Source organism: Ambystoma mexicanum, chromosome 9 (assembly GCF_040938575.1).
Source record: "Ambystoma mexicanum isolate Mex_15411 chromosome 9, UKY_AmexF1_1, whole genome shotgun sequence".
NCBI lineage: Eukaryota > Metazoa > Chordata > Amphibia > Caudata > Ambystomatidae > Ambystoma > Ambystoma mexicanum.
The window spans coordinates 326301235-326328091 of record NC_090931.1 but is presented as its reverse complement, the minus strand read 5'-3'; the positions used below and the strand labels follow the sequence as shown (position 1 = coordinate 326328091).

Sequence of the window (26857 nt, the reverse complement as noted above, 5' to 3'; positions counted from 1 at the left end):
GGTTGCCCCTCGCCTCGTCCACCCGCGGATGTCGCCTGCAGTTCAGCCTCTGGTAGGTTTCTCCCCTTCCCGGGGCCGTCCAGAAAGGGGTGCGGGGGAGCTGGTGGATTCTGATCCTGATAGTGTTCCATGTGACTCTGTCGACATCACCCAGGCGGCCAGATACCTGGGATACCGACCCAGAAGTGGATCCCCTGAGCAGCCCGGCTCAGCGCCCTCCACCGGATGATGTCTGCGCTTTTCATGAGATGATGGCAAAGGCTTGTCAAGAGTTTGGCTTTACTCCGGAAGAGGAGCGAAAGGACTGTTGTTTTTTTATTTGATCACACGGGGAAGAGGCCGAAGGTGGTCTTCTCTGTCCCTATATTGGACCACTTGTGGCAGGTGGCTCTGCGCACAATGCGCCATCTGTTCTCGGAGCCTGTGGTCAAAGGCTGCTTGGAGAAGAGGTTTAAGGTGCCAGAGTCTTCCCCCAAGTGCCTCACGTCGCAACCCACTCCGGAGTCTGTGGTGTCGGCAGCTGGTCGTAGGGCACATAGTCAGCACAAGTGTGCGACGCCCCTGGACAATGAGGCCCGTAAGGAGGATGTGTTCGGCAAGCAGTTGCTTACAGTAGGGGCTACGACGGTCAAGGCAGCCAACTCTTTGGCCATTATGGCTGGATGTGGCACTGGTTGGCCCCACTCTTGGATCATCTGCCGGAGCAGCAACGGAAGGAGGCAATGCTGCTGGTTTGAGAGGGGGAGGAAGCCTCCAACCACAGCATTAACGTTGCGGTGGACCTGGCAGAGTCGGGGTTCAAACAGATGAACAATGGTGGTGTTAACCAGAGGCAGGCCTGGCTGCACTGTACAGATTTCCGGCCTTAGGTGCAACCCAAAGTGGTGGACATGCCATGTGAAGGTGAGCAGCTGTTTGGGGCGAAGATTGACGAGGCGTTGAAAGGGATGAAGGAAGATTCAGATACAGCGAGATCATTGAGTCAGTCCTCTTTTTGCCCCTTTTTTGCATTTCGAGGAGCCTCTGGGAATGCCAGATTTGCGGGCTCCTACGACGGAGGCTAGGGTCGCCCCAGTTATTCCGCTCAAGGGTTCAGACGTTCTTTCCAGTCCACTCAGAGGAATAAGGTCTTTAAAGCGCAGCGGAAGAGGGGTCTGGCGGCCTCAGCTAGTAGAGGCCGGCAGTCCAAGCCTCAGCAATGACTGCCATATAGGCAGTGAACTATGGGGCAGGGTGGCACATCATGTCGATGAGTGGCGGTTAATTACGACAGATGGATGCTGGATGCAGTACGATATGGCCACTCTATTGCCCCTTTCTCCAACATCAGATGCATCTTCTGCCGCAAGATTGGTAGATGCGGCTGCGACACGTTCACTGGTGGAATAGGGAGTTGCAGGTGCCGAACAGGTCAATAGAACCTGTCCCGGTGTCGGAACAAGGTCAGGGGGTGTACTCCCGGTATTTTGTTATCAAAAAGCCAAATGGAAAGTGGTGCCCTATTCTGGACCTTCGGCCGTTGAACAAGAATCTGCAGCACCTGAAATTCAAGATGCTGACGTTGCAAGACTTCATACGCTCGGTCCAGCTAGGCGAATTCTTGGCGTCGTTAGACCTTGAGGACGCTTATTTCCACATCCTGATGCTTCCCAAACATCGCAAGTTCCTACGGTTCGTGGTCGGCGACCATCATTTCCAGTTTCGGTTCTCCCGTTTGGCCTCAAGTCGGCTCCCAGGACGTTCACAAAGTGCCTGTCTCCGGTGACTGCCTTCGTCCGCAAGGAGGCGCATCATGTTTATCCATACCTGGATGACTGGTTGGTCAGGGGGGCGTCTGATCACAGGACGCCATGGTCTCTCCAGGCATCAATGCTCCTGTTACAGTGGCTGGGCTTTGTGGTCAACTTTGCAAAATCTTGTCTGACACCATCCAGGGACTGTTTCTAGGGGCCCCGTTTCACACGCTGCTCAATTTAATGAAGCAGTCAGTCGATAGAATTCAGAAGCTTACCGCCAGGGCGACCTTGTGGGGGCCTGGAACGTCGGTCACGGTCCGAGGTTACATGTCACTTCTTGAATCCATGGCGTCCTGCATCCCTCTTATCCCGAATTGTCTGTTTGAGGCCAGTGCAGGTGTTTCTCGCCTCCAGGTGGTTGCAGACCTTCAGTTCCTGGTCCGACAAGGTGGTCATCTCCCGTGCTTTGGAGGAGACCATGCGGTGATAGACTCAGTCCGACCATATTGTGAGGGGCATGCCCTAGTGGAGCCGGATTTTCAGTATACAATCGTGACGGTCGCGCCCCAGTTGGGTTGGGGTGCGCACCTTGACCAGTTTCAGGGCTTATGGTCTCTCAAGGAGGTGTCATTACACATCACCGTTCTGGAATTGAAGGCAGTACATTGCGCTCTGAAGTCATTTCTGCCTCTCGTTCAGGGTTCAGTGGTCCGCATTCTAACAGATAACATCACCACAATGTTTTACCTGCGCAAGAAGGGTGGCACACACTCACGGCTCCTGTCCCGGGAGGCTCAGAAGATCTGGCATTGGGCCATTGCTCACGTGATTCACATCACTGCTTACCATTTGCCAGGTGTTCAGAATGTCAGGCGGATGCTCTCAGCAGGGGCGCAGGCCAGTTGCACGAATGGAAACTGAAGGACGCCCAGGTGGTGAGACTTTTCAGGCGGGGGGGGGGAACTGGCGGTGCCTGCTCTTTGCCAGCAGGGTGGCTCATCCGGACTCGAGGGGGGGACATGTTCTCATTCTATGATGAATGAGGAATATTTAGGGCCTAGTTTACAGAGTTTTAACTTGGAGCCAATGAGAAGGATCTCCGTTTTATCATCATTGGAACCAAGGCCCTGATTGGCCATCCTCCCCTGTATTTTTCTGTATATTTCTTTTAGGATTCTGGTGTCGGATTGGTAGTTGCCTGATAAGGTGATGAGAATTTGCGTATCGTCTGTGTAATTCGTATATGATACGCCTAACTCATCTAGGTGGTCAAAAAGTAGCTTAGTGTATATGGTATAGAGCGTAGGTGATACACAGGAGCCTTGAGGTACTCCGCATGTGATGGGGGCTGGATTGGCATAGGCGATGGGTGAGAAGACCCTCATAGATCTATCTGCTAGAAAGGATTTGACCCATGTGGCAGCTTGGCTGGAGAATGAGGCAGCTGTAGTTGGATGATTAGTTAGAATGTTACGGTCGACCAAGTGAAATGCGGCCGATAAATCCTGTAAGAGGAGTAGAGCAGGTTTGCCGTTATCTCTAGCATCGTCCATTTGGATTTTCAGATCCAGAAGGGCTGTTTCAGTCCCGTGTCTGGGTCTGAAACCAGATTGTTTAAGGCCTAGGAGGTTGTCGGATTCAAGGTGGTTTTGAATCTGTATGTATGCAGCCTTGTCTAATATTTTTAGAAGGAAAGGCACAGTAGCAATAGGTCTAAAATTGGTTGGAATACTGGGGTGAAGGTCTGGTTTTTGATGAGCGGCATAAGCCACGCATTTTAAGGTTTTTCAGGACAGTGCAGGAGGCAAAGGAGGCCTTTATAAAGGAGGTGATAAATGGGACAAATTCTTTGGCACCTTCTTTTATGATGGAAGCAGGACAAATGTCACCTTGACATCTAGATGGTTTAAGGCTTCTGATGATTTATTCCACCTCTAGAGCGGTGACTGGAGTGAATTTAAAGGCCACGTTTGGGCTGGTAGGTGAAGTTGATTGGGGGTTTGTATTAGATTGCAAAGGAATAGGGGAGCTAGATTTGGCTGTTGTCGATAGGCTAGCTCTTCGCTTACATTTTTGTTTGGAGCATTGTGTTTTTGTTGAGTAACGCCTTTTGGATGTTTGTACACCAGACGGTATCTTTGATACAGGAGTCGGGTGGTGTGATGGGAGATTCCAATTCTTTAAGGATGGTGAAGAGCTCCTTCGTATTGGAACTGGCGTTGGAGATTCTTTTGTTATAGCTCTCCTTTTTAGTTTCTAGGATAGCAGTTTTATAGGAAGTGGAGGCAGTTATAAATTTATCGTTATTTTGAACTGAAGCCCCCCCCCCCCCAAGATGCTTCTACTTTTAGTTTTACGAAATGATTTCAACTCGTGGGTGAACCATATATTGAGGTGTTCTACCGGTTTGGCTTTCGTTAGTTTAAGAGGGGCAAGTTGGTCTAGTGCATCTAGTAGGTTCTGATTGTATATCGCTATCATTTCGGCAGGGTCTAAATTTGGAGGAAGTTTGTCGTGAATAATGGGTTGATTTAGCGGGAGAATACTTTCTAAGGCGATCAGGGGGTTGTTCCTAGTTAGTGTTGGAAGGGCTTGGATATCCGTAGGTGACAGCAGTTTGGAGTCGGAGATTTCGAAGGAGATGACATTATGGTCATACCAAGCACATGGTGTATTGGCTAATATTTTGGTGTTACAATTGAGGTCTGCAACCCAATCTAAGGTTCTTCCTTTGCAGTGTATGGGGTCCGATATCTTCAATGAGAAACTTAGTTCTACCATGGTATTTTGGATGGCCAGAGCGTTGGTATCTAGGTTGTCATGCAAGCCTAGGTTCAAATCGCCTAGAAGCAAGATTTGTGAATTGGGTTTTGTATCTTGAGAAAGGAGGCCAGTTATGTCATCCTAAAAGTAGGATAGTTGGCCAGGTGGTCCGGAGATGGTATGCATGAGAAGCGTTTGTTCTGCTGAGAGTGGGAGTTTCACTTAGAGGAGTTCACGGAAGTGAACTGGGTGCTGGCACATTCTCTAATTGCTAGGGTATTTTTAGGAATAATGGCTACCCCTCCTCCTTTCTTGGTAGTTCTATCTGCTATGAAGATAGTGTACTTATCTGGGACTGCTAGCATCAGCGCCGGGCCGGCTGCTGGGTGTAACCAGGTTTCTGTAATCGCCAGAAAGTCTAGTTTGTTTGTTCTTCGGTTCAGGATCATGGGCATCATTTCCAGTGCAAAGTTCTACCCTTTGGCCTCAACTCAGCCCCCAGGGTATTTACCAAACTTGTGAATGTAGTGGCTGCCCTCCATGTCTACCCGTACCTGGACGACTGGCTCGTCAGGGCGAGATCTCCAGAGGCAGGTCACCACACTTCCTCCGCCCTTATGATTACACTACACGAGCAGGGATTTTCTATGAACCTCAATAAGGCTCAGCTGCAGCCTACACAGAGCCTGACTTTTCCCCTTGGAGGACAAGATCATGGCAATCAATAAGGCTGCAGGTCACTTCAGCCGAGAGGTGACCTTGGCCTGGTGGTACCAGCATCTCTTGGGTATCATGGCAGCGGTCCGACTGGCCGTACCCCTCACGAGACTCGAGATGAGATTACAGATGCACTTCGCAGCCTCATGGAATTGAGAGCGGGGCTCCCAAGCAGAGCTGGTTAGTATTCCTCCCTCTCTCCACCCGGACCTCACCTGGTGGTCCAGGGACTGTAACCTGCAGACCGGCAAGCCCTTCCAGCAGGCAGCCCCGCAGGTCACCATCACCACGGATTCCTCCCTGGAAGGCTGGGGTGCTACGCTGGACAACCGGTGTGAATGGAGTCTGGTCCCTTTAGGAGTAGGAGGCTCATATAAACTGGCTGGAGCTGAAAGCTATCTGGCTCGCTCTCAAGGCTTTCCTTCCTCTTATTTGTGGCAGGGTGGTCCACATTGAAACGGACAACTCCACCACCATGTATTACATCAACAAGCGGGCTGGTACCAGGTCCCCTCCGCTGTGCAGTCTAGCGGTCAGCATGTGGGAATGGGCCCTGGAGAACAACCTCTACCTGAGTGCAATCCACCTCCCGGGGGGGTCCAACCTGGAGGCGGACAGGATCAGCAGACTGGGAACAGACTATTACGAATGGCAATTGAAAGATCAGGTTCTGCTTGAGATCTTCAGCACATGGGGACATTCTCTTTGCCACCTGGTCCAGCAGGAGGTGCATGCAGTTTGCGTCTTGGCAGGGGCAGGGCCCCGGCTCTCTGGGCGATGCGTTCCAGATTCAGTGGAACAGCATGACTGCATATGCATATGCATTTCCTCCCACACCCCTGGTACACAAGGTGATCTGCAAGATGAGAATAGTGTCACCTCTGCATCAATTTGATAGTTCTGTGGTGGCCGGCGACAGCCTGGTTCTTCGAGCTCCTCAGCCTCTCGGACAGGCCTCCCATTCACCTGCCACTGGGCCCAACTCACTGTCTCTTGCAACAGGGGGGCAGGGTCATCCAACCCTCTCCACAGAAGTTAGCCCTCGCAGCATGGTTCCTGAGCAGGTCACGCTGAAGCATCTTACCCTGTCCCTGGCTAACCTAGACATTCAGGGCGCTGGGAGAAAGGCTACTAGGAGCCAGTACAAAAGTAAATGATATGGCATTTATAACGTGCCTGTACACGAGTGTTTCAAGGCACGACGCGGCAAGGGAAAGGGAACAGAGGGTAAACCGACAACGATCCTACTAGGCCAAGTGTCATTCAGATTGCGCAAGTGAAGGGGGAAGACGAAAGTGCGGAGTGGGAGGGGGGGTGTTGCCAGTGCAGTACATGGGGTAAGAGAATAAATTAAACAATAAGAGAAGTAGGTCCAGCTAGTGGCAAATGTAGGGGTAAGTACAGACATCGGGTTTCAAGTGCAGATGGGGGACTGTAGCGATACAGAAAACAGTCCCCAAGTGCAGGGGTTGCCCGGGAGGCAGTGCAGGTATGTAACGGGCAGGGGCGCGGGGACCTGGGCCTGAGATCAGAGGGTGGTCAGGTAACTAGTACAGATTCAGCCAGGAGTTCGGCATTGGAGAGGAGGAGAGAAAGCAGAAGCAAAGAGGAAGGTTTTGAGGTGCTTCTGGAACCGGAGATGGTCCTCGTCAAGTTTCAGGGAGGCTGTTCGAGAGGGAGGCCCCAGCCAAAGAGAGGGATCTACCACCAACTTGTTGCTTGGAGAAGCGACTGACCCTGAGGGAGTTGGAGGCAGATGAGCGAAGAGCTCGAAGGAAGATATTTAGTAAGAAAGTTGAAGGTATTGTGGCCCCAGGCCTCAAAAGGCCTTGCGGACAATGCAGAGGGTTTCAAACTTAATTCTCGAAGCTACTGGGAGCTAGTGCAGAGACTTCAGTCCTGGAGAGATACGATCGCTGGGCTTGGGGCAAAGGACCAGTTTCAGTCTTGTTCTGGATGAGTTGCAGAAGGCGCAGAGTAGCTGGCAGATTTAGAAAGAGGCTGTTGCAATAGTCCAGCCTAGAGAGAACCAGAGCTCTGGAGACAGCGAGCTTCTGGGGTAAGGAGGAAAGGCAGAGTACTTCTGAGGAAGTGCAGCTGGTAGTGTGACTTCTTGGAGGCATCGGCGATGTGAGGAGAGAAGGAGAGTGTGGCGTTGAAGATGACCCCAAGGTTTTTAGCTCGCAGGAGGGAGCAGGAAGATGGCCAAGCGAGGCTGGCCAGAGAGTGACTGGAAAGGAGTCGGTTCGGACATTGGGCAGACTCCAAGGAGATTGACGCCTTGACTTGCACGTTGGACGATGTGCTTTCCTTCTCTGCACACCACGCACACTCAGGGGTGCAAATACACATGCCGCACCTGCCTGGCAGCCATAGGAGCCTACCGGAACTCAGAGGAGGAGGTTGTCTTCTCCTCCAACCCAGTGGTTAAACGACATCTAGCGGGCCTCACCAGGCGCTCTCCGCCCATCATGAACCCAAACCCCCTGTGGGACCTTGATGTAGTGTTGGACGCCCTGGCGCACAAGCCATTTGAACCAATGGCGCCAGCGAACATCAGACTGGTCACCATTAAAACAGCCCTGTTGCTGGGTCTTAAGTCTGCGCGTAGGGTCAGCGAGATCCAGGCACTGGTGGCGTCAGAACCCTACACTACTTTTTACAGAGATAAGGTGGTCTTGAGAACGCACTCTGCCGTCCTAACTAAAGTAGTCTCTTCTTTCCATGTAAATGAGGAGATGGTGTTACATACCTTCTCTGCTGATCCCAAGGACGATGCTCAAAGGGTCTTGCACTGTGTGGATGTCAGATGTGCTCTGAAATTCTATCTGGATGGGACCAAGAGGTTCCGCAAGTCGGACGCTCGATTTGTCAGCTTTGGGGGGGGAGGCCTGGTTATTGGGCATCCAAGGCCTCTGTAGCAAGGTGGATGGTTTTGCCCATCAAGAAGGCCTATGAGGGGCAACACAAACCAATTCCAGCTAACATGCATGCCTACGCTGTCGGAGCCAAGGCCACGGCGGTCGCATTCCAGAGACCGGTTCTGTGGTAGGTCATCCGCAGAGCAGCTACCTGGGCCACCCCTTCGGCTTTCTGTAAGCACTATTGTTTGGACACGGGCACTAAGTCAGATGCGGCTTTCGGACAGGCAGTTCTAAGGAACTTGTTTCATAAGGGAGTGTCACCTCTCCACCCTCAGGCTACATTCAGTTGTAATCGCCCATGTATTATGGAGGAAAGGGGACGGGACGAGACGTAGGAGTAATTAATAGTTACTCACCATAGTGACTAACGTACTCCTAGTCCATAGTCCAATTTCCTACATACGTCCCACCATCCTCCCCCTAATATTACTCGTGTCATTAGACCATGTCAATTTTGTCAATGAGGACTGAGGAGTGGCGCTGGTGAGCGGCGTCCGGGGAGCCCATGCTCCCAGGGCCGCACCCCACGCGCCTCTAAATTTTAAAATGGAATTTTTTTTCTGGTAAAAGGTTCAGTTTCCGTCCCTAGCGAGGTACGCCCATGCAGTATAGAGGAAAGGGAGTATGGACTAGGAGTATATTCGTCACTACGGTGAGTAACTTATCATTTTTGCTTCATCTGCCTTCCTGTCCTTTGCCTTTTGCTGAACCTTCTCCTGCCAGTCTACAATGATGCGCTATTGTGAGCTGTATCTCTGGCCATCCTTTCGCTTCCATCCCTCAAAGCTCTTGAATCTCCTGAATCTCCTGAATGTACTGCACCGTGTCTTAATCTTCCCTCGTGTTACGCAACATACTATTCCCTATATATGATTGCAATGCTTCCTGGCCTCCTTCTGGGGTCATGAATTTCATAGGAGGGGGGGTGTGAGGGTAGACTTCCCCATCCCTCTTCACTAGCGAGGGATGCCCATACAGTATGGAGGAAAGGGGACTATGAGTACGTTAATCACTACGGTGAGTAACTTATAATTATTTATATATACTTGCCGTCTAACTTGAATTGCTGGTGTTGCTCTGTGTGGACTCATTGTAGCGCTAGACCACTCCCACACTTTCCTGAGACTAGTCCATGGAAAAGAATCCAGAGGCGTGGGCCTGGCCGTAATTGCCAAAACTCCCCTCAACATTAGACTCGACTCCTCTTCCCACCTCCCATCATGTGAATCACTCACAGCTAAACTGCCTACTGCCAAGTCCCAAACGATATCCATTCACTTACTCTACAGACCTCCTGGACCCTTAGGATCCTTCGAGGAAGACCTCAGCACCATCCTCACCAATAACCTAAAAAACTCCTCCCAGTGCCTCCTCCTAGGGGACTTTAACCTAGGCTTTAAAGACCCCAAAGATCACCATGCCACCCTCATCAACAGTACTCTGTCTGAACTAGGCTTTACCCAAAAAGTATCTGGCCCCACCCATAACAAAGGGAGAACCCTTGACTGGGTAGCAGACTATAACTGTGCGGCCTCCATCACCAACAACTCCCCCCCCCCCCTCCCCCTCCCCCTTGCCTCACCCCCCCAACCATGGTCTGACCACCATCTCCTCTCCTTTATCCTCAAAGCTTCGAGCCCCACCACCAATAATGTGCTAGCCACAGCCATCCCCACGAGAAGTAAGAAAAATATAATATCACAGTGGAAAAATTGATTCCTCTCATTCTCCCAACGCTTAACCAAATCCCTGCTACCTCCAACCCCTACGACCTCGTAGAAAGCTACAACAAAACCATGCGCACAGCCTTGGACTCCATTGCTCCACTAAAACTAAGAAAATGTAAACCGAAAAAGCACCTCAACCAATGGTTCTCCAGCCACCTTAAAGCTCTTAGATTACAAAAACGCAAAATGGAACAAGCCTGGAGACAGTCTCCCACAGACCATAACAAGATAGTGCTTAATAAAATAACATCCAACTACAAAAAAGAAATCATAGCTGCCAAACAAGAGTCTTACAACCAGGGAATTGCACAATCCAATTCTAGCACCAAAGAGCTCTTTACGATCATTAAAGAACTGGAAACACTGGTGCTTACCCCAGACACCTGCGTGAAGGACAAACAATGGTGCACTAGCGTCCAAAACGCCCTAAACAATAGTCACAGGCCTACAAACTAAAATTAAAAATAAGAAAGAATCCCTAGCTAAACCAACCAACCCCACTAATACCGCCCCGCGCTCCACACCCCAACATCCCCGACCCAACCCTTTTCGCTTCAACTTTTCCAAAGTCTCCACTCTCGAAGTGGAAAAAATCATTCTCAGCCTAAAACCCTCTGTCAGGGCGACATTTGCCCTCCACAAATCATCAAAGATGCGGCAAGAGACCTCTCGCCATTCATCACCAGACTCATTAACGCCTTCTTCTCCTCCGGTACCGTCCCCAGCAACCTTCAAGAGTCCTGGGACCTCCCCCTTCTCAAAAAGCCCTCCCTTGACCCCTCCATTCCCACTAACTACAGACCTATTACCACCGTCCCATTCCTGCTCAAGATATTAGACAAGACAGCCTACCAACAAATCCAAAAATACCTTGAAATAAACCATCTCCTAGGTATTCGGCAATCAGGCTTCAGACCCCAACAAGGGACAGAAACGGGCCTTTATTGACCCGAAAGCCCAAATTGACACCTTTAGAGACAATGGGAAAACTGCCTTACTACTTCTCTTGGACCTTTCTGCGGCATTCGACCTAGTTGATCACAAAATCTTGTGCAATCACTTGGACTCAGCTGCCCACTTCTCCCAAGAAACCATCGGCTGGATCGAGTCATTCCTCAGCAACAGATCCATGCGGGTCTTCACCACCTCTGCTGCCGCCGACCCCATCCCCATCACATGTGGAGTCCCCCAAGGTTCATGCGTCTCCCCCACACTGTACAACGTGTTCACGAAGCCCCTGTTTGATGATCTAGATGGTCTGGGTTTCACCTACACTAATTACGCTGATGATACGCAGATCCTCAACCCGTTGACGGGAGATTACAACCGTGATTTGGCCTTGGTAAACAAGGTGTACCTCATCATCCAGGCATGGATGGCTTCTCACAGTCTATGCCTGAATGATGACAAGACTGAACTCATCATCCTTGGTTCCACCTCAAACCTAACCAAACTGGACCACAGCTACACCAGCTTCATTATAGACGGGAACCCGATTAAGGTAGCCAAAGAAGTGAAAACTTTAGGAATATACATCGACTCCTCCCTTTCCTTCCATAAACAGGTTAGCTCTATGGCATCTTCCACGGCCTACACATGTAAGCTGATAAGAGCAGCCAAACCCTTCTTATCCTCCAAGAGCTGCATTACGTTAGCCAGAGCCCTTGTATTATCAAAACTGGACTATTGCAATACCCTCTACGTAGGAGCCAGCAAGCAGGTCACCAACAAAATACAGACGCTTCAAAACAACGCTCTTTGAGCAGCGCTCCGTATCCCTAAGAGAGAACACATCTCTAACATTAGGAGAACCCATAATTGGCTCAACACCACAGACAAAATCTTGCTCTAAGTAGCCTCACTAACACACACATGCCTCAACAACGCTGCCCCCTGCTACCTAGTCGATAGATAAGCAAATACACCTCTAATAGACCTACCAGAAATTCCAACGCAAACCTGCCCACAGTTCCCAGATTCAAACGCACCGAAATGGGTGGCAACAGCTTCCAGGTGAGAGCAGCCCAACACTGGAACTCCCTACCACCCTCCCTAAGGACTCCACAAACATACACACAGTTCAGACGCAACTATATCCACTGGATAAAGAACAATGATCACTAATACTATCCAGCCCACCGCACCGCTGCACAACATGTAAAATATGCTCTTTTGTAAATTTGTACACTTTTTGCCTTATCTGTAAATTTGTAAAACTTGTGCCTTCCACTGCTCATTGTAATTACTGTAATGTAATATGTAATGTAACTGTAATGCATAGTAACCTGTAACCAAGCTGTGAATAGCCTTGTTGCTCCTGCGCCCTCATACCCCCGGGTCTGGGGCGCAATACAAATGAATAAACTAAACTAAGCCTTGACTGCTCAGCTACATTACCTTGATTGAGATTTGGCTAACCTGTCAGTAGCTTCCTTGTTTACCATAAATGGGATGGCCTCCCACCAGAGCTGATTTTGGAAATCTATCTCAACACCCATTTAGTCCTTCACCTGTGATTTCACCATCTTCTTGGAGAACAGAAGATGTTGTAATGGTCTGCTTTCTCCTCTGTCTCTGAGCTTCATTCTTCGGCTCACACCTTCCTGGGAGCACATCAGGCAAATGTGGCTTTGAGCAGGGTTCATTGCTTAAGTACTTTATTCCAGCCTCGAAGGTAAAGGAGTGGTCGCTCCAAAGTCCTACCTTTGCCCAAAGGTGACCTTACAAATGCCATGCACTTCTTTTATTAGTCTCAACAGACTTACAAAGTAATAGTCCAGCAAAGTGTATAGAAAAGTTCTTATCTGTAAGAGTAGATAACGTGCATATAGATCTTCAACCTAATATTTGTTCATTTGATCCAGTCGCATGCAATACTGTATTTCTGACACCCGACATGGACTTGCATGCTTGAAATGCCCGTCATTGGGTCGTTTTAAATTTGCTCGACTCATTTTGAGGGACCTTTTTATTCTTTTTTCTTGTGTAGGGTCCACCTACCCCTTCCACAAACGCACACTTATGTATTTGGTCGACTAGCACACAAGTCCATAAAATGTACAATGATCTAATTTAGGTTGTCTTAATTGCTGCATTCTACCTGACACACATACAGAACTGTGCCTTGACCCTAGCTAAATAAGGTGAGCTACGGAACCTAGGCTGGTACTGCAAGTTTGCTTAAATTGGGCTACCCTTGAAAGTCTGTCAAGCCAGTTCCATGCCACGGGTAAGAGAGGGTTAAGGATGTGTCTGAGCTTCGTGAGCATTATTTTGGGGCTCTAACTTGAGGAACGATAGTATAGAGGATGGACTCTTAATCACTGAGCTATGTACATACCCAGGATAAGCACGGTGCATGTCTTTGTATACAAAACTAACTGTAGTTAAAGGCATTTCAACTATCCTCATCAATGCGTGATGAAGATAAACCTTGTTAGGAAAGTTTGTCTTTTTGCAGTTTTACCTCCATAATTTTCTATGGAACCCCATTATATTTGCTTTGATTTTGATCCTGACCTGACTTTTGAGGAGAGCTAAAGCCTTCTCCCTTGTTCATTTGTTATGAGGAAACTGACTAGTCCTTCAGACTGTCAGTACTGAGATGGTTTGTTTCTCTTTTGAATGCTTGTATTTTTACATTGCACACAGCTCATTGCAGTGCAGTGAAATGGGGATACTTTTGTATCTCCGTAGCTGCTTACAGTTGGGATTTTTGGTTAATTTTACATGTGCATAAAGACAAGCTGGTGGCAGCAGTTAAATGTTTACTGTTTTTGCTTTATTTATGTGCACATTTGCGTTCACTGCGTATGGCTACTAAACGTGGCAAGTGCATTACAATGGGCGTGCCACAAGATTTTTGCTTGTTCATTGCCCATATTTTAGTTTGGCCTTCTGCCTGCTCAGGTCAGGAAATCTCATATAAGGTCATGCACTTGCCAGTGAAAGCTTCTGCTTTTGCTGGCTTGTGTGTGTCTGTGTGTGTCACAGGAAGCGTGGGCTGGGATTGTCTAGTCCCAGTCCACATCCGTGATGCCAGAAAGTTTGCTGCTAGGCACATGTGAAACCAGTAGTTGTCCCTGATTGGACAACTACTGGCCGTTTCCAACGGTGCAGATCCTTCTCATTGGTGGACTTGAACTCGGCTCCATTTTTTGAAAAGGACTCCTCCTGCAGCCGTTCTTCCTATCTATGTTGGAGCAAAGAATCCTTTGAAGAGTGGCAGCCCGTTGATGATCAGAGGACGACTAAATACCAGCATCCTCTGCAGTGATGGGCCCAGTGAATTACTGCTCCTCTGCTTGATCTCAGAAGATCCCTGTCAGTGCTTCAACTCTTGGACTAGTGGGACCAACTAGTCTTGATGTCTTCTGAAGGCTCTTGGGGCATGCAACCTTGAGAAGTGTCCCTCAAATGCCCGGTGAACTGTGCAGAGCTCTCGTGGGCTACCTCGCCAGAATAGTCCCAGTTCCATGTTTAAGCCTGAACTTTGGTGGTCCCCAGTGTGCCATAAGTCACCTCCTGAAATGCCATCTTCCTAACATCAAGGATGCATGTCCTGTAGCTGCTTCTTCGACCGTGACTGGAAGGAAGCATGTTGTCGCCTGCATACGTTGATGTCACTGGAACTCGCCTTCCTCCATTCCATGAAGCGCCGTGAAGAGGTCTGCATCGTGGTGGGCAGCATTTCTTCGACTGGCCTTGCATCTTGTAGTTGCGCCTGACTGAGGGTGCATTTGAATCTCCAACTCCTGGACGCCTCTTAGCCGAACAAAAGGACGGAAGACCACGCTCCCAGTGACCCCACAGAAAATCTGTCATGACGTCTGGGGAAAATCCGAGTCGAGGTGGGGGCTGGAGGGGTGTAAGTAAGCAAGCATACCTGTGCATGTCCCCCACAATCCTCATAGGATACAAAGGGTTTTGCACCCAATGTTATCCTATCTCCTGCTTTGGTCGTGGAACCTGGGTCAAGTTTCCCACCCCTGGGTTAGTCTTAAGTCTGGGAGAACGGAGCGGAGAATGGAAGTCTTTTGATAAATTGTTATTGAATTTTGAAATAGTTTTCAACTGTTTATCCCTACCACAAGCTTATTGCACCCCTATAGAGAATACCGTCCCTGGAGAAAGCTTGTATTGGAACCTGTGACTTTTGAGCACTAGGCCCCATACTACTTGGGGCTGAATTTAAAGAGAATTGTACTTTTGACTGGTTCTCAACATTTTACCTACATCGGAGTACTTATCTATTTGACTGGTTTAGTTATTTAGTGATGTATTGTACGTGAACCTACTGGTGAACGTATATATTTGGGTATATGATTTAGTGTGATATTACTATCTGCTAGTTTAATTTCTTGGTGTGGTCTTAAAGGCCTAAATAACTTAAATTTGTATATATGATTATCTAAGCTGAATTATTGCGTTATCCTGTTGGGGCCCCATATCCATTGGGCCCTCTGTCCACACTCGCATTGTCTTAAGACTAAACCTTAACTCTTCCTCCCTACCTTGTTTGGGAGTTGCCCTGTTCACCATAACTAGGGTGTCCTCCTAAAATCTGCCCACCAAGATTCGTTTTAGAAATCCATCTTACAAACATTGCCTGTAACCAAGTAGACTGTTGCAAATTGTGTTTTTATTTGATTTCTTCAAACCTAAGGTTGTAGTCTTCATTATTGTTAGATATTTAATAAATATGTAGAGCAACAAAAATGTCCTGTAATTTTTCAACACATTTGTGTATAAATCAAAATGTGATGTAAAACAGAGTTTAACTTCTCGATGTCTTGAACTAAACGCTGCTCTTGTTTTCCTTCCTCGAATATCTTTTCTCATTATTTTCTGTTTGTTCAGTTACATGTGTTACCGGCTGCTGGGGGCTGCCCTGCCATTACTGTCCTTGGACCAGCTTCAGATTGTGCTTCAGGGCGATGTTATGCGACATTATGGGGATCATGTAGTGTCTGCTCAGGTGAGCATCTTTTTTATGTTTGTTGATGAAGACTACTGTTTATTGTGCATGTGAATTGACGTTTCGAACTTCAGTACAATTTTTTTTTTTTTTATTTGGTCATTTTTTTAAAAATTTGCTCTAGACCTGTTTAAATAGTTAAGTGCTTCCCATATATGCCAATAATTCCGAACCCAAGAGAGCAGAAAGCCGGACAAATAATGTGGCCAAAGGACAGACAAACACCTTGTGGCGCAGTCATCTTGGAGTACTAGCCATTCTTAGTAGCTCTTAGCTATTAATGCAAAAGTGCACAAGTAAAAACTATAAAACATGGTGTAAAAATATCCGCTGCCACTAGCCCATCCTAGACGCATTGTCAAAGTAACCAACAATCCATTTCAGAAAAAGATGTGATACAAAGTTTCCTAACCATACTTTAGGGTAATGTGTCCAATTGTAACAATAAGACATTCACAAAGAGAGCCATCGTCTCTCCGTACTGATAGTCATTTGACTGATATGTTTCCTCATATGAATGAGTAATAATCACAAGTGAAGTAAAGTAGAAGATTTTACTTACGTTCAGAACATCAGATCATGAGTCTAAACGAAGCAACGAGAAAGCGTGTCCCTTAGATGTCGTATGAGAGGAAAGCAGCAAAAAGGAAATCTTTCCTAACAGGCGGGGGCGGGAGAACCTTATTGGCCACAACTACATGGATATAAAACACCAAAAAAGGGCATTTAATTTGCACTAGGCACCTAGGGACATAACCCTCAAACTTGTTTTACATTTACAGGAGGTTACCCCAAGCCTCAAAATCTGCCTCAACGACATGGTAGAGGCTGTGCCAGAGGTACACCCATAAAGGGTGCTACCTTGGAGCAATCTCGTCCTGTTTAAGGTCCCCTTCCATGTTACCCCAGTAGGGGGGGGGTAAAATCATATGCCTATGCATTGGAGGGCAAAACCACTTACAGGTGGATGTTACAAACCATTAACCAGGGGTCTTCCATTAAGCTCATAAAACTGTACGATATCCCATCCAGAAACAAATGTCAACCTCTGGAACATATTCAGCTTTTGTAAATGGAGATTGCTAGCCTTCTACAAAAAGGTGGATCAAAGAGGTAGCTGTACTCTGACTGAAAACCGGTGTCTATTCCAACCTCAAAATGTGCACTTTCCACTAGCCATTGGTTTGTGATAATTGACTGTTGGTGAGTAGGAAATTGTAAGCTATGTGTTGGGTATGTTTTTCTATAGTTCAACTGGTTTTGACTCTACAAGACTTATCCCTTAGTGTCAAGGCCCCAACTTCTAATATAGGCTTGTACTACCAATGGTTTGTGGAGTGGCAGAGCAGCCAGGCTTATTTTAGGAGGAGGAATGTGAGCTGTAAATCAGTACAAGGAAATCAGAACATGCACAGATCCATCAACTAGCAACATAAAACGTTAATTTAAAATAGTAAGGAAATAATGCAGGTGAGTAAGAGGTTCTGTACTTTTATATTCTGTTAAGGTCAGTAAAGGTATGTGTTTTTTAATCAACTCTGCACTATTCAAGTTTAGCTAAGTTCAACAATGTGAAAAGCAACAATCGCAGGTAAGCAATACTAGTAGCAACTCTTAGACGGTTCAGGCAGTATTTTCTCTAACAAGAAAGAGTATTCATTTCAGGTTTTGGAGGGAAACGAGCACTGCCCAATCCAAGAGCTTCAGAGGATTTACTTTTCGGAAACCAGCAATGCCCAAGTGAATAGGATTGCAACAGTTTTCTTAGCACAAGTAAAAAACAAGTTAGTTGGTCTTGGAAAAAGTTCAGGAGCTTAGGAGAACCCTTCCTGGAGGGGCACATGCTGTTAGGCATGGGCGCCTACAAATGGGTGAACACCCAAACAGTGTTAAGTGCTCCAAAAGCAAGGAGCGGCACAAACAGCTTCAGGTAAGTTTCCCATAAGCCGCACAGTACCTTGAGATTGAAGAAGCTAATGATGCTGGACGCCTTCTGGATGCACGGCTGCAAACCTGGTCTCCCAGTACTTGGTTGTGGTGACGAAAGGAGGGACCCAGGATGGGCTCCTGCAGCAGCAGTAGTCAAAAGAGGGACTCGCCAGCACAAAAAATATTCACACTCCCGTGCCCCTTCGTGGTTTTGGCGCTTTTTCTCAGGATAGATAGCCAAATATCACTGCCGGTTGGGATTGTCCTGGTTTCTTGGTCCTGTACTCTGGTGAGGGGACTTTGAATAGAGAATTCATTCTTCTGGAGGTCCACATGGATGCCACCGAAGTTCCTGCAAGATTCATCAACTGCAAGGCAATGTACTTCAAGGTGGTCGAGGTACTCTGGGTATTGGGATTCTGCAGCCCAGGAAGGTTGCAGGTCAGCTCAAATTGAATTGTCATGAGGCTGGTTATGCCCACCAGCCCAGAGGAGGAAGTTGTCCTTGTCAGAGCTTCCCTGTTGATTAAAAAACGGGGTCAGGATGGCAGCAGTGCTTCTGTGGTTACTGTAGGTGCTGCAGGAGTCTCTGGTCGCCTTCAATCGGAGCTTCAGTTCCAGTGGTCAATTCTGCCTTCTATCCCAAAAGCCTCGACTTTTATGCAGGAACCCATTCATTCAGTCCTATGGACCGACATCACTTTGGTGCTGGCTGTCCTTGCAGGACAGCCAGCTGCCCAGTTCAAACTGGTTCCAGGCCGGCATACCCTTTGACAAAGGCCTGGAAAGTTTTGTGCTCATCCCTCACTTCCTGCCTCAGCAGACACACTGGAGCTTAGGCAGGCTTCACAAAGGGTTCCCACAAAGGCAAAACTCGGAGGATCAACCCCCACCTGGTAGAAGGGCCAACAAAGGACATAAACGAAAAATGGTGGAAAAAGAAGATTGAGGTCATTTTAGGAAAATTGTCACCCATTGGTGCTGCACTGCAGCTGTGGAAACGGCCTCCGAGTAACTAATACAAAAATGGTAAAAAAGGATCCACTGCTACCAGCCACTTAGGTTTGTTGGTTACTGTAACTATAAAAGTTACTGGACTAGTAGGAAAGGAGTTGCAATGTAGCCCCTAAGCATTCCATGTAAGGTGGTGGGGTGTGCTGATCCCACACATAGGAAGGTAAGTAAGATGCAAGTACCATACTATCCTTGAGAACAGTAGTTCCAAGGGAAAAGTAATAAAGAACAGGAAGGGAAGCCCAAGTGACTACCCAGCAACACAGCACATATGGTTAACCTGTACCCAAGAAGTGACCTTCTCTGATCTCCTAGGCCGTGAGATTGAATATTCACATTTGAACCTGTTATATTTGTATATCCCTTCTTTCAGTTCAATGGGAACAGCCTCTCTATCTGCTCGAATGAATAGGCACTGTCTGGCAGGTGCAAGTCAAGTGTGTGGGGACCATGAAAGGGGTCTCTTGCTTGTAATTGAGGATTTTTAGCTTGGGTTTCTTGCAGGTGCTCTCTCCATTCTGCTTATCTGGAAACGTTCCTTCCTTCTGTCTTTGGCCATCTGTGCACAGTGACCGCACTGAGTCTGTCCTGCCAGCTTCATCTGGATCAGCCTGTTGGCCTTTTCTTTCTCTCGAACTCTCGAAACTTCTTCCATCCACTGCAATGTACATCTGGCATCCTTCTTTATTTGCATGGTTGTCCCTATTGCGTTAAGCATCAGCAAGCTTTTCATATGTATTTTTGTGCGTCTTGTGGGTTTGTGCTCAGCAAAAGGGTATGTGCGTGCCCGTCATTTAGCTATGCTAGTCTTAAGCATATCCTTTGTGTTTATCGGCAAATAAACTAAAATGTCTGCGTAGCTTTGTGAATGGATGCATATTTGCTTCATGTCCAATGCATCTATGCCATGATGTTAGTTGTGACGTCATCTGTGGCTGCAGTCAGTTGACTTGCTGGCTCGTCTCTTCTGTGACATTGTTTGGGTATGGGCTGAATGGCTGTCTTAGTATCATCTCTCCCACTTGCTATGCATCAACGATGGAGAGGAATCGACCACGATTGATGTAAATCTCTCGTTTCTCTGTCGACTGGCTGAGAGCGGGACGAGTGCAACAAGGGCTATGTTTGGGCCCATCTCCAATTCCCACTCTAGTCGACCACACTCCCCAAATTGTTCTCTGGTCATGTACAGCTTTGGAATCCATATCTTCACCACTCCTAAGTGTCCAGCACGTTTACTTGTTCGTCTGAGCTCCAGGTCATAGCAGCAATCTCCATCGAGTTTACACCAGGCCCATTTTCCCCAATTGTTGTTTTGCTCTGGGGGAAAGAAGAACCTTGTACCTGGCGGGGAATGGAGGACACTGCTTGAAGTGTGATTGCAATGCCCCAAGGGTCTGCTTTTCTCATTCCGCTTTAGTCTCTACATCCAATAAGATTTTCATCTCTATTGTCTTTTTAGTGGTCCTTTTGCATTGTGCTTTTGCTACTCTGATAAAACGGAAGGCGAATAAAACTAATATTAAAGCTGCTATCAGCACTGCCAGTCCGCTAGCCATCCATGATTTTATCCAGGAAAAGATGTATGCCAGCCAGTCTCCACCTTCTATCGGGTTGGTCACGACTTCCATCTCCGCATGCAGGTCTGATAATTGTGTGATCGCCTCTGTAAGTGGTCCGTTCGCTCCTTCGTGGGAAGGCACTTATGTGCAACAGGAAGGCCGATCTTACTACAAACGCCTCCTTCCATTGCTGTGATAAAGTCCAGGACGTGTCTTTTCTGTAACATCATTAACTGAACAGCTCTCAACTCTACTTTGATATCATTGAACCCCTTGACGGTTGAGTTTGTCTCTAACCATTCCCATCCTGTGATCTGCAACCATTTGGCGTTTGAGCTGGCCTGAATTCCTGGGGTAACGGACGCAAAGAACATTTTGGTTCTGCTGAAAAGTCGGTTCTGCTGGTAACGTAACCAATGCCTCTTACATCTCTATCGAGATGTAGTTTCATCGCTTCACTCTCTTCAGCTCTGCAGACCTTTTCTTCCTCACGGAGGCCTGAATACCTCCCAAGCTCTACAACTTCCTGCGCCAAATGGTGCAAGTTTTCCCCGGGGTCCTTAAAATAAAGTATCATGTTGTCAGCATATAGAGATACCAATTCTCTTGTACCCCCTAGCGCCAACCCGCGATTATCATGAAACGTCCGCAGTCTGGATCAGTGCCTCTATTGCTAAGGCGAAAAGAAGTGTGGAAGGCGGGCAGCCCTGCCTTGTACCCCTACCCAAAGCAAACGGCTCAGAGCTTCCCAAACAAATGGATCTTGGCTGACGCTCCAGAGTATAGTAGCTTCACCGCTGAGAGAAAGTATGTCGGGAAACTTACAACCCTCAATACCTGAAAAAGATAACCCAATTCAACTGAGTCAAATGCCTTTTCCATATCCAGAAGAGCCACTACTGCCTGTAACCTTGGGTCACAATCTGAGCCAATATGGAAAATCTACAAAGATTTAACGCTAACGACCTCCTATTTATAAAACCTGATTAATCCACAGGCACCAGACCCAAGACAAATGGGTGCAGCCTATCCGCCAGGACTTTCGCAAAAATCTTTGTACCCAAATTTAAAAGAGAAATCTGGTGTTACGATGCAGAATCTAGGGGGTCTTTCCCATCCTTCAAAAGCAGGATTAGCACTGCCTCTCGTAACGAGGGGGGGTAGCTGACCCACCCCCATTGCCTCCTCCCAGACCCTCACCATATGTTTAGTTACCTCCCCATCTCCTTGTAAAACTCTGCGACTATCCTATCCAACCTAGGTGCTTTAGCCAAGGGGAAACCCCGCGCAGCCTCCAATCTATCGTCTACCGTTATTGGCTTTGCCAGCATCTGTCTTGCGTCTGGGCTTAGTCTAGGCAACTCAGCAGACTCTAGGTATGTGGTCAGATCACCCGCTTCCGTACAACCCCTTAATGCATAAATATCTTTAAAATATCGACCAAAGGTATCCAGTATATCCTCCAAAGCCGTTACCATTCCTCCTTCCGACATGTGAATTGCTGCAGTATCCGGGGCCCCTCTCTCCATACGCAACATAGCTGCCAGCAAGTGCCCTTGTTGATCCTCTACAACACCCCCCCCCTTTCAGCCTTATCTTGCCATTACCGGTCGTGTCAGATATTTCACCTCCCGTTCTGCAAGGTGTTTGAACTGGCCCAGTGTTCTCTTCAGGTCGGCTCCGGCCCTGGCGTCATCAGCATCTGCCAAAGTAGCTTCAATTGAATTGAGCTCCCCTTGCAGATCCGACCGCTCTCTCCTAATTGTTTTCAGCATACCAATTTCCAGGGACTTGCACCTCCCATTGAAGACTACTTTAGATGCCTCCCAGACAGAAGCCATTGAGCCTAAAGAACCCATATTATCTTCATAATATAAACATACTACATCAGCCACACTATATCTGCCAGGGCCTCTGCCTTAAATCTCCATCTAGGTCTAGCTACAATCTCCCTCCCCACTCCAAGGACCACAGGACCGGGGAATTATTGGATTGCGTTCTTGGGAGTAACGTGCAATCCTTCGTCATCCCCATTAAATACGGACCTGCAAATATATAATCCAATCTAGACGACATGCCATGGACTGATGAGTAGAATGACAACTCTTGAACCCCCCGGATGAAGAACTCACCACACATCCACCAGGCCTAACGCTACCAAACTCCTGCCTACTTGGACAGGTGCCTGAGAGGCCAGAACCCCCCCCCCCCCCCCCCCCCAATCTGTCCCACGACCTCTACATAATAAGTCAAATCTCCTGCCCAGGAAATATTAGTGTGCATATACTTATAGCAGCTGGAGAGTAGGGATACAAAGAAGCCAGGGTAGTCTGTTAAGTCCGTAGATATTAACAAATGTCACCAAAACATGGGCCCAGATACAATAACAAATCTACCCCCTGGGTCAACCACTAACTCATGCAGGTGAAACAGTATTAACTTATGAATCAGTGTCATAACCCCAGCTGAATAATTAGACTACGAGGTGTAGTATTTGATGGAACCCTATGATTTAGCAACCCCTTCGTTAGCCCTCCCCATCAGGTGGGTCTCTGCAACATGATCACCTTGGCCCTGTGTCTCTCAAAGTAATTAATCACCTTTCTAGATTTCCTTGGGTTATTTAATCCACGTACATTCCAGCTTATAATTTTACAATGTGACCTACCTCTTGAGAACTGACATTTCATTTTGCGCCAACACTCCATAAGATGATGTGAATCCTTTTGTAAATTAAACCACTCTTCCCACCTCCCCCTCGGATCCACTTGAAGTCCCAACGTGCTTCATTACACCTCACCCGAACCCACCCCACCCTGCCCATCCCCCCTAGCAGTGACGAACTCCCTCCCTCCCATCCATCCCCAACAACACTACTTAACTGATGGACAACTACCGGAGGTGCCGGACACAACAACCAAGTCTGCACAAACCTCATCCGCTCCACCCTGTGAGTGAGAGGAGCTATTTCAACATCATGATTAGCAAATGACCCATTTTGTTACAGTGACTGTCCGTTTCAAACCACAGAAGTATGTGATCCTGGGAGGGTCATAGAGCAGCCTGCCTCCCTCCTGATGTCGACTGCACCCCCTCTGTGCTCAGCCTCACAGAGACTGCCATTCTCCTTATCAATCCTCTTGCATGTGGTCCATTTTGTATTTCATGCCATCCAGAGTGTTGTTCACCAATGGGAAGCCAGTTTTCATCTGTCAGGACCAGGCTTAATTCAGAGGGCTGACTCCCCCTGGCATTCAGTATGCGGTTTCAGAGATGTTCCTACATCATTCTCCCCCGATCTAGGGGAGGCCATGGTGCCCCCTTTCAGTGACAACCCCTCCTTTAGCGTGAACTGAAGACGGGCCTGCTTTTTGTTTCCCTTTGCCATCCGGTGCAATAAAGAAGTCAGAGCCCGCGTGGGGCTTTACAGTGGGTCACCACACCCAGGGGATCCCGTCTTCGTCTAGTAGCTGCACCCCAAAATGTGATCTCCCAACATTGACCTCAGATAGTCCTCCTCCTCTTGGGTGCTGGCGGCTCCACAGCTGGCCTTCTTGATCACCTGTGACTAGCTGGCCCCCGTGGCCCTAAAGCCACAAACGATGAAGCTGTTGCACCCCCACTTCCCCGAAAGACCGCGGACCCCCTGCACCCTCTCGTCACATGATAAACAGTTCTAGCAGGTTCAGAGCCAGGTGGTTAATCAGTGTGTCCCCTGCATCTGTAGTGGCAGAGTTCTAGTCCTAGTCCTCCATGCAGGGGTGTCCCTCTCCAGCCAGCACTATTAGCACCCAAGTCCTCCAAGACTCCCTGTAGCTCCTAGCCACCAATTGGTGCCAAAGGATTACTGTCCCCCCCCCCCCCCACCCCCCCCGGGCCAAATGACCTGAATGTGGTTCCTACCATTGCATTTACTCCATTCTCCGTCTCAATGTTACTGTGCAGATTCAGGCCTTCCCGGCACTTGCTCCTCTCCCTCGACTTGCACGCTCTTCCAGCACACCTCCCCGGGCAAACACGGGCCCTTCAAACTAATCTGCAAGGCTACAGAGACACCTGGGCGGACACCGGACCCACCAGCAGGGATCCACAGGGCAGTTGAACGCTGCCACGTTACCATCTGTCTGCGATACAGCAATGTCCGGCACCGTTAATTGCAGCTGCCTGCACAGCGCTCCTCGCTTCTTGGGGCGGGGGGGGGGGAGGCAGCTCAGTCTGCTTTCTAGTCTCTGCGCCTCTCCAGGAGGTCCCCACAGGCTCCCATGCCTCCGGGCCCACCGGTGCCTCCAGGTTCCGCCTCTCCTCCAACGATCCTCTGCCTCGGCACAGGCCAACCACGCGCAGGCCACTGAAGGGGGTGGGGGGTGGCGCGAATAGGTGCCTCTCCCTGTCTTGTCCCAGCGTCTGCCAACAATTACAGCTGCATTGAGAGAAATGGGCTACAGCGACTAGTGGTCCTCTCCCTCAGCAGTCCACAGAGCTTAGAAGTCAGCAGCAATCTTGGTCGCCGGCTCTTGAGCGTCCCCTACTCAGCAGTAACATCTCTGCTTTTGAACATTCCACCAGCACTAGTACTTTACCTTCACCAGATACATTCTGGGTAGACCTGCATCAGATACATTCTGGAGAGAAGCATTGTGACACTTGGGCACACAGCCCCACTCTTCATAGGGATTGGAATTCTGAAGCTAGGGATAATTCATGTGACTTGGTTACATCTTACTCTGTTGCTTACCTTATTGTATTAACACAAGTCATTGAATGCATATTCGATCCTATGGTGGCTGTATTATTAGTATTAATTATTGTGTGATATTATCACCTGCCTGTTAGATTTTCTTTTTAGTTTGTGTTTTGGGTCTATAAGATAGTATTTTTGTCCTTGGATGTCTAAATTGAATTATTGTGTGCTTCTCTGTGTGGACTCATTGTGGACCACTGACCCCACTCACATTCCCCTGAGAATAGCCTTGACTGCTCTCTATTGCTAGCTTGATTTGGGTTTTGGCTAACCTCTTGGAGCTTCCCTGTCACTATAACTAGGGTGGCAATATGTCCACCAGGCCGGTTTCTAGAAATTCATCTCAACACTGACCCTTAGGAAGCACATCAGTGCTATGTCCTGAATGAGGCTGCAGATTCAGACTTGTTCTTGGAAAAATGGTCATTGGTCAGGAAAAATGCAAAAGTGCAGCGCCTTTCGCCAGAGGTGCAGTCCAAAGCTCCAAACTTCAGAGGCAATAAAATGGGTGTAGTGAAATTGTTAAAAATAGTGTTCAATCAAAATGACAAACTCAAACCTGTAATACTCGGACGTCTCACCCCCTTAACTCCATCCTTGTGGGTGTCCCTCAACAGGGAGATGGTATCGGAACATTTGCCAGCGGAAAATGAGCCCATTGAATTTAGCATACCGTGTGGAGGCACGACCCCAGTGTTGAGAACGTCCCCAAGGCCCGCCCTCGAGCTCCACACCTCAGTCCCTTTTTCTGCACGGACGGTGTCAGACCTGGCAGCTAGGCGCAGGAACTTTTTCAACTTTCCGTGTGCTCCCCGTTCTTTTGTTTCTTCACCTCCCTTCGGTGACTTGCCTCCCCCGGTGCATGTTGGCTGCACAAAATGTGCATTCTGCGATGGGCCATTCCTGGCCTTGGTCCCCAATGTGCCCTGTCTTGAGTGCCTGTGGCCTGTCCACCGCTGGACACGTGCGTGGCTTGCAGCTGTCTTGGTCACCGATCCTTGAATCTTCTTTCACGCTGGAGAGAGATGTAACCACCTTCTCCTCCCGGTCATTTAAAGGATTTCGTCGCTGGGACCTCATGTGAAGAGAATGTAGGCCCTTTGCTCACCAAGGCCTCCAACAGGAAAGGCTATCTTGGACTCTGGATCTGGCAAACCCAAGGCCATTAAAGCTACCATTTCCCAAGCCGAGGGGGCCAGGGGCTATTCCGGGCGATCCACAGAGGGGCACTCCAGCTCTTCCGCATCTTCTGCTCCGGGGTGCAAGGGACTTTCGAGCTCTGGTTCCAGGCGGCAGCCTGAGAGACAATCCCATACGAATATCAACTCCCCAGCTAAGGGCTTGTAGCCTACTGGAGCCATCTCTAGGTTGTTATGCAGGGTGATTTTACTACCAGCACGCTGGGTGAGGACCCTAGGCCTACCAGAACCATCTCCGAGGTTGGTGCTTCTGTTTCAGTGTCAGGGGTGGGGGGGCGCAAAGAGTCCTCGTCTGTCGGAACTGGCATGAGGTGCGGGACCTGCGTGCCCTCCCTCCCAGGAAGTGGTGCCGGGCCCCAAAATGGCAGACAAGCACACGACTGAGCCTGCACAGCCGGTGGCCATCTTGGATCCTGGCTCTAGGCCTCAGGTAGCCCCATCGTCTTCAGAGTGGGTCACTCCAGGTGGTTACAGTCCTCTTCCTTCGTAGAGTGGTGTCGGGCCCCATGGCGCAGGCATTTGGTCTCGGCAGGTTTACATTTATGCCTCTTAGCCATTTGGATACCCA

The 26857-nt window shown here is 48.5% G+C and overlaps 1 protein-coding gene across 1 annotated transcript in view; it reads left to right on the top strand.

Moving 5' to 3' along the window:
• Positions 1-26857, top strand: part of MYBBP1A (MYB binding protein 1a) — a 1153837-nt gene that overhangs the window by 322516 nt on the left and 804464 nt on the right. Inside the window, exon 8 of the mRNA XM_069614733.1 lies at positions 15727-15844. Coding sequence (XP_069470834.1) covers positions 15727-15844 — 118 coding nt within the window. The remainder of the gene's footprint in view (positions 1-15726; positions 15845-26857) is intronic.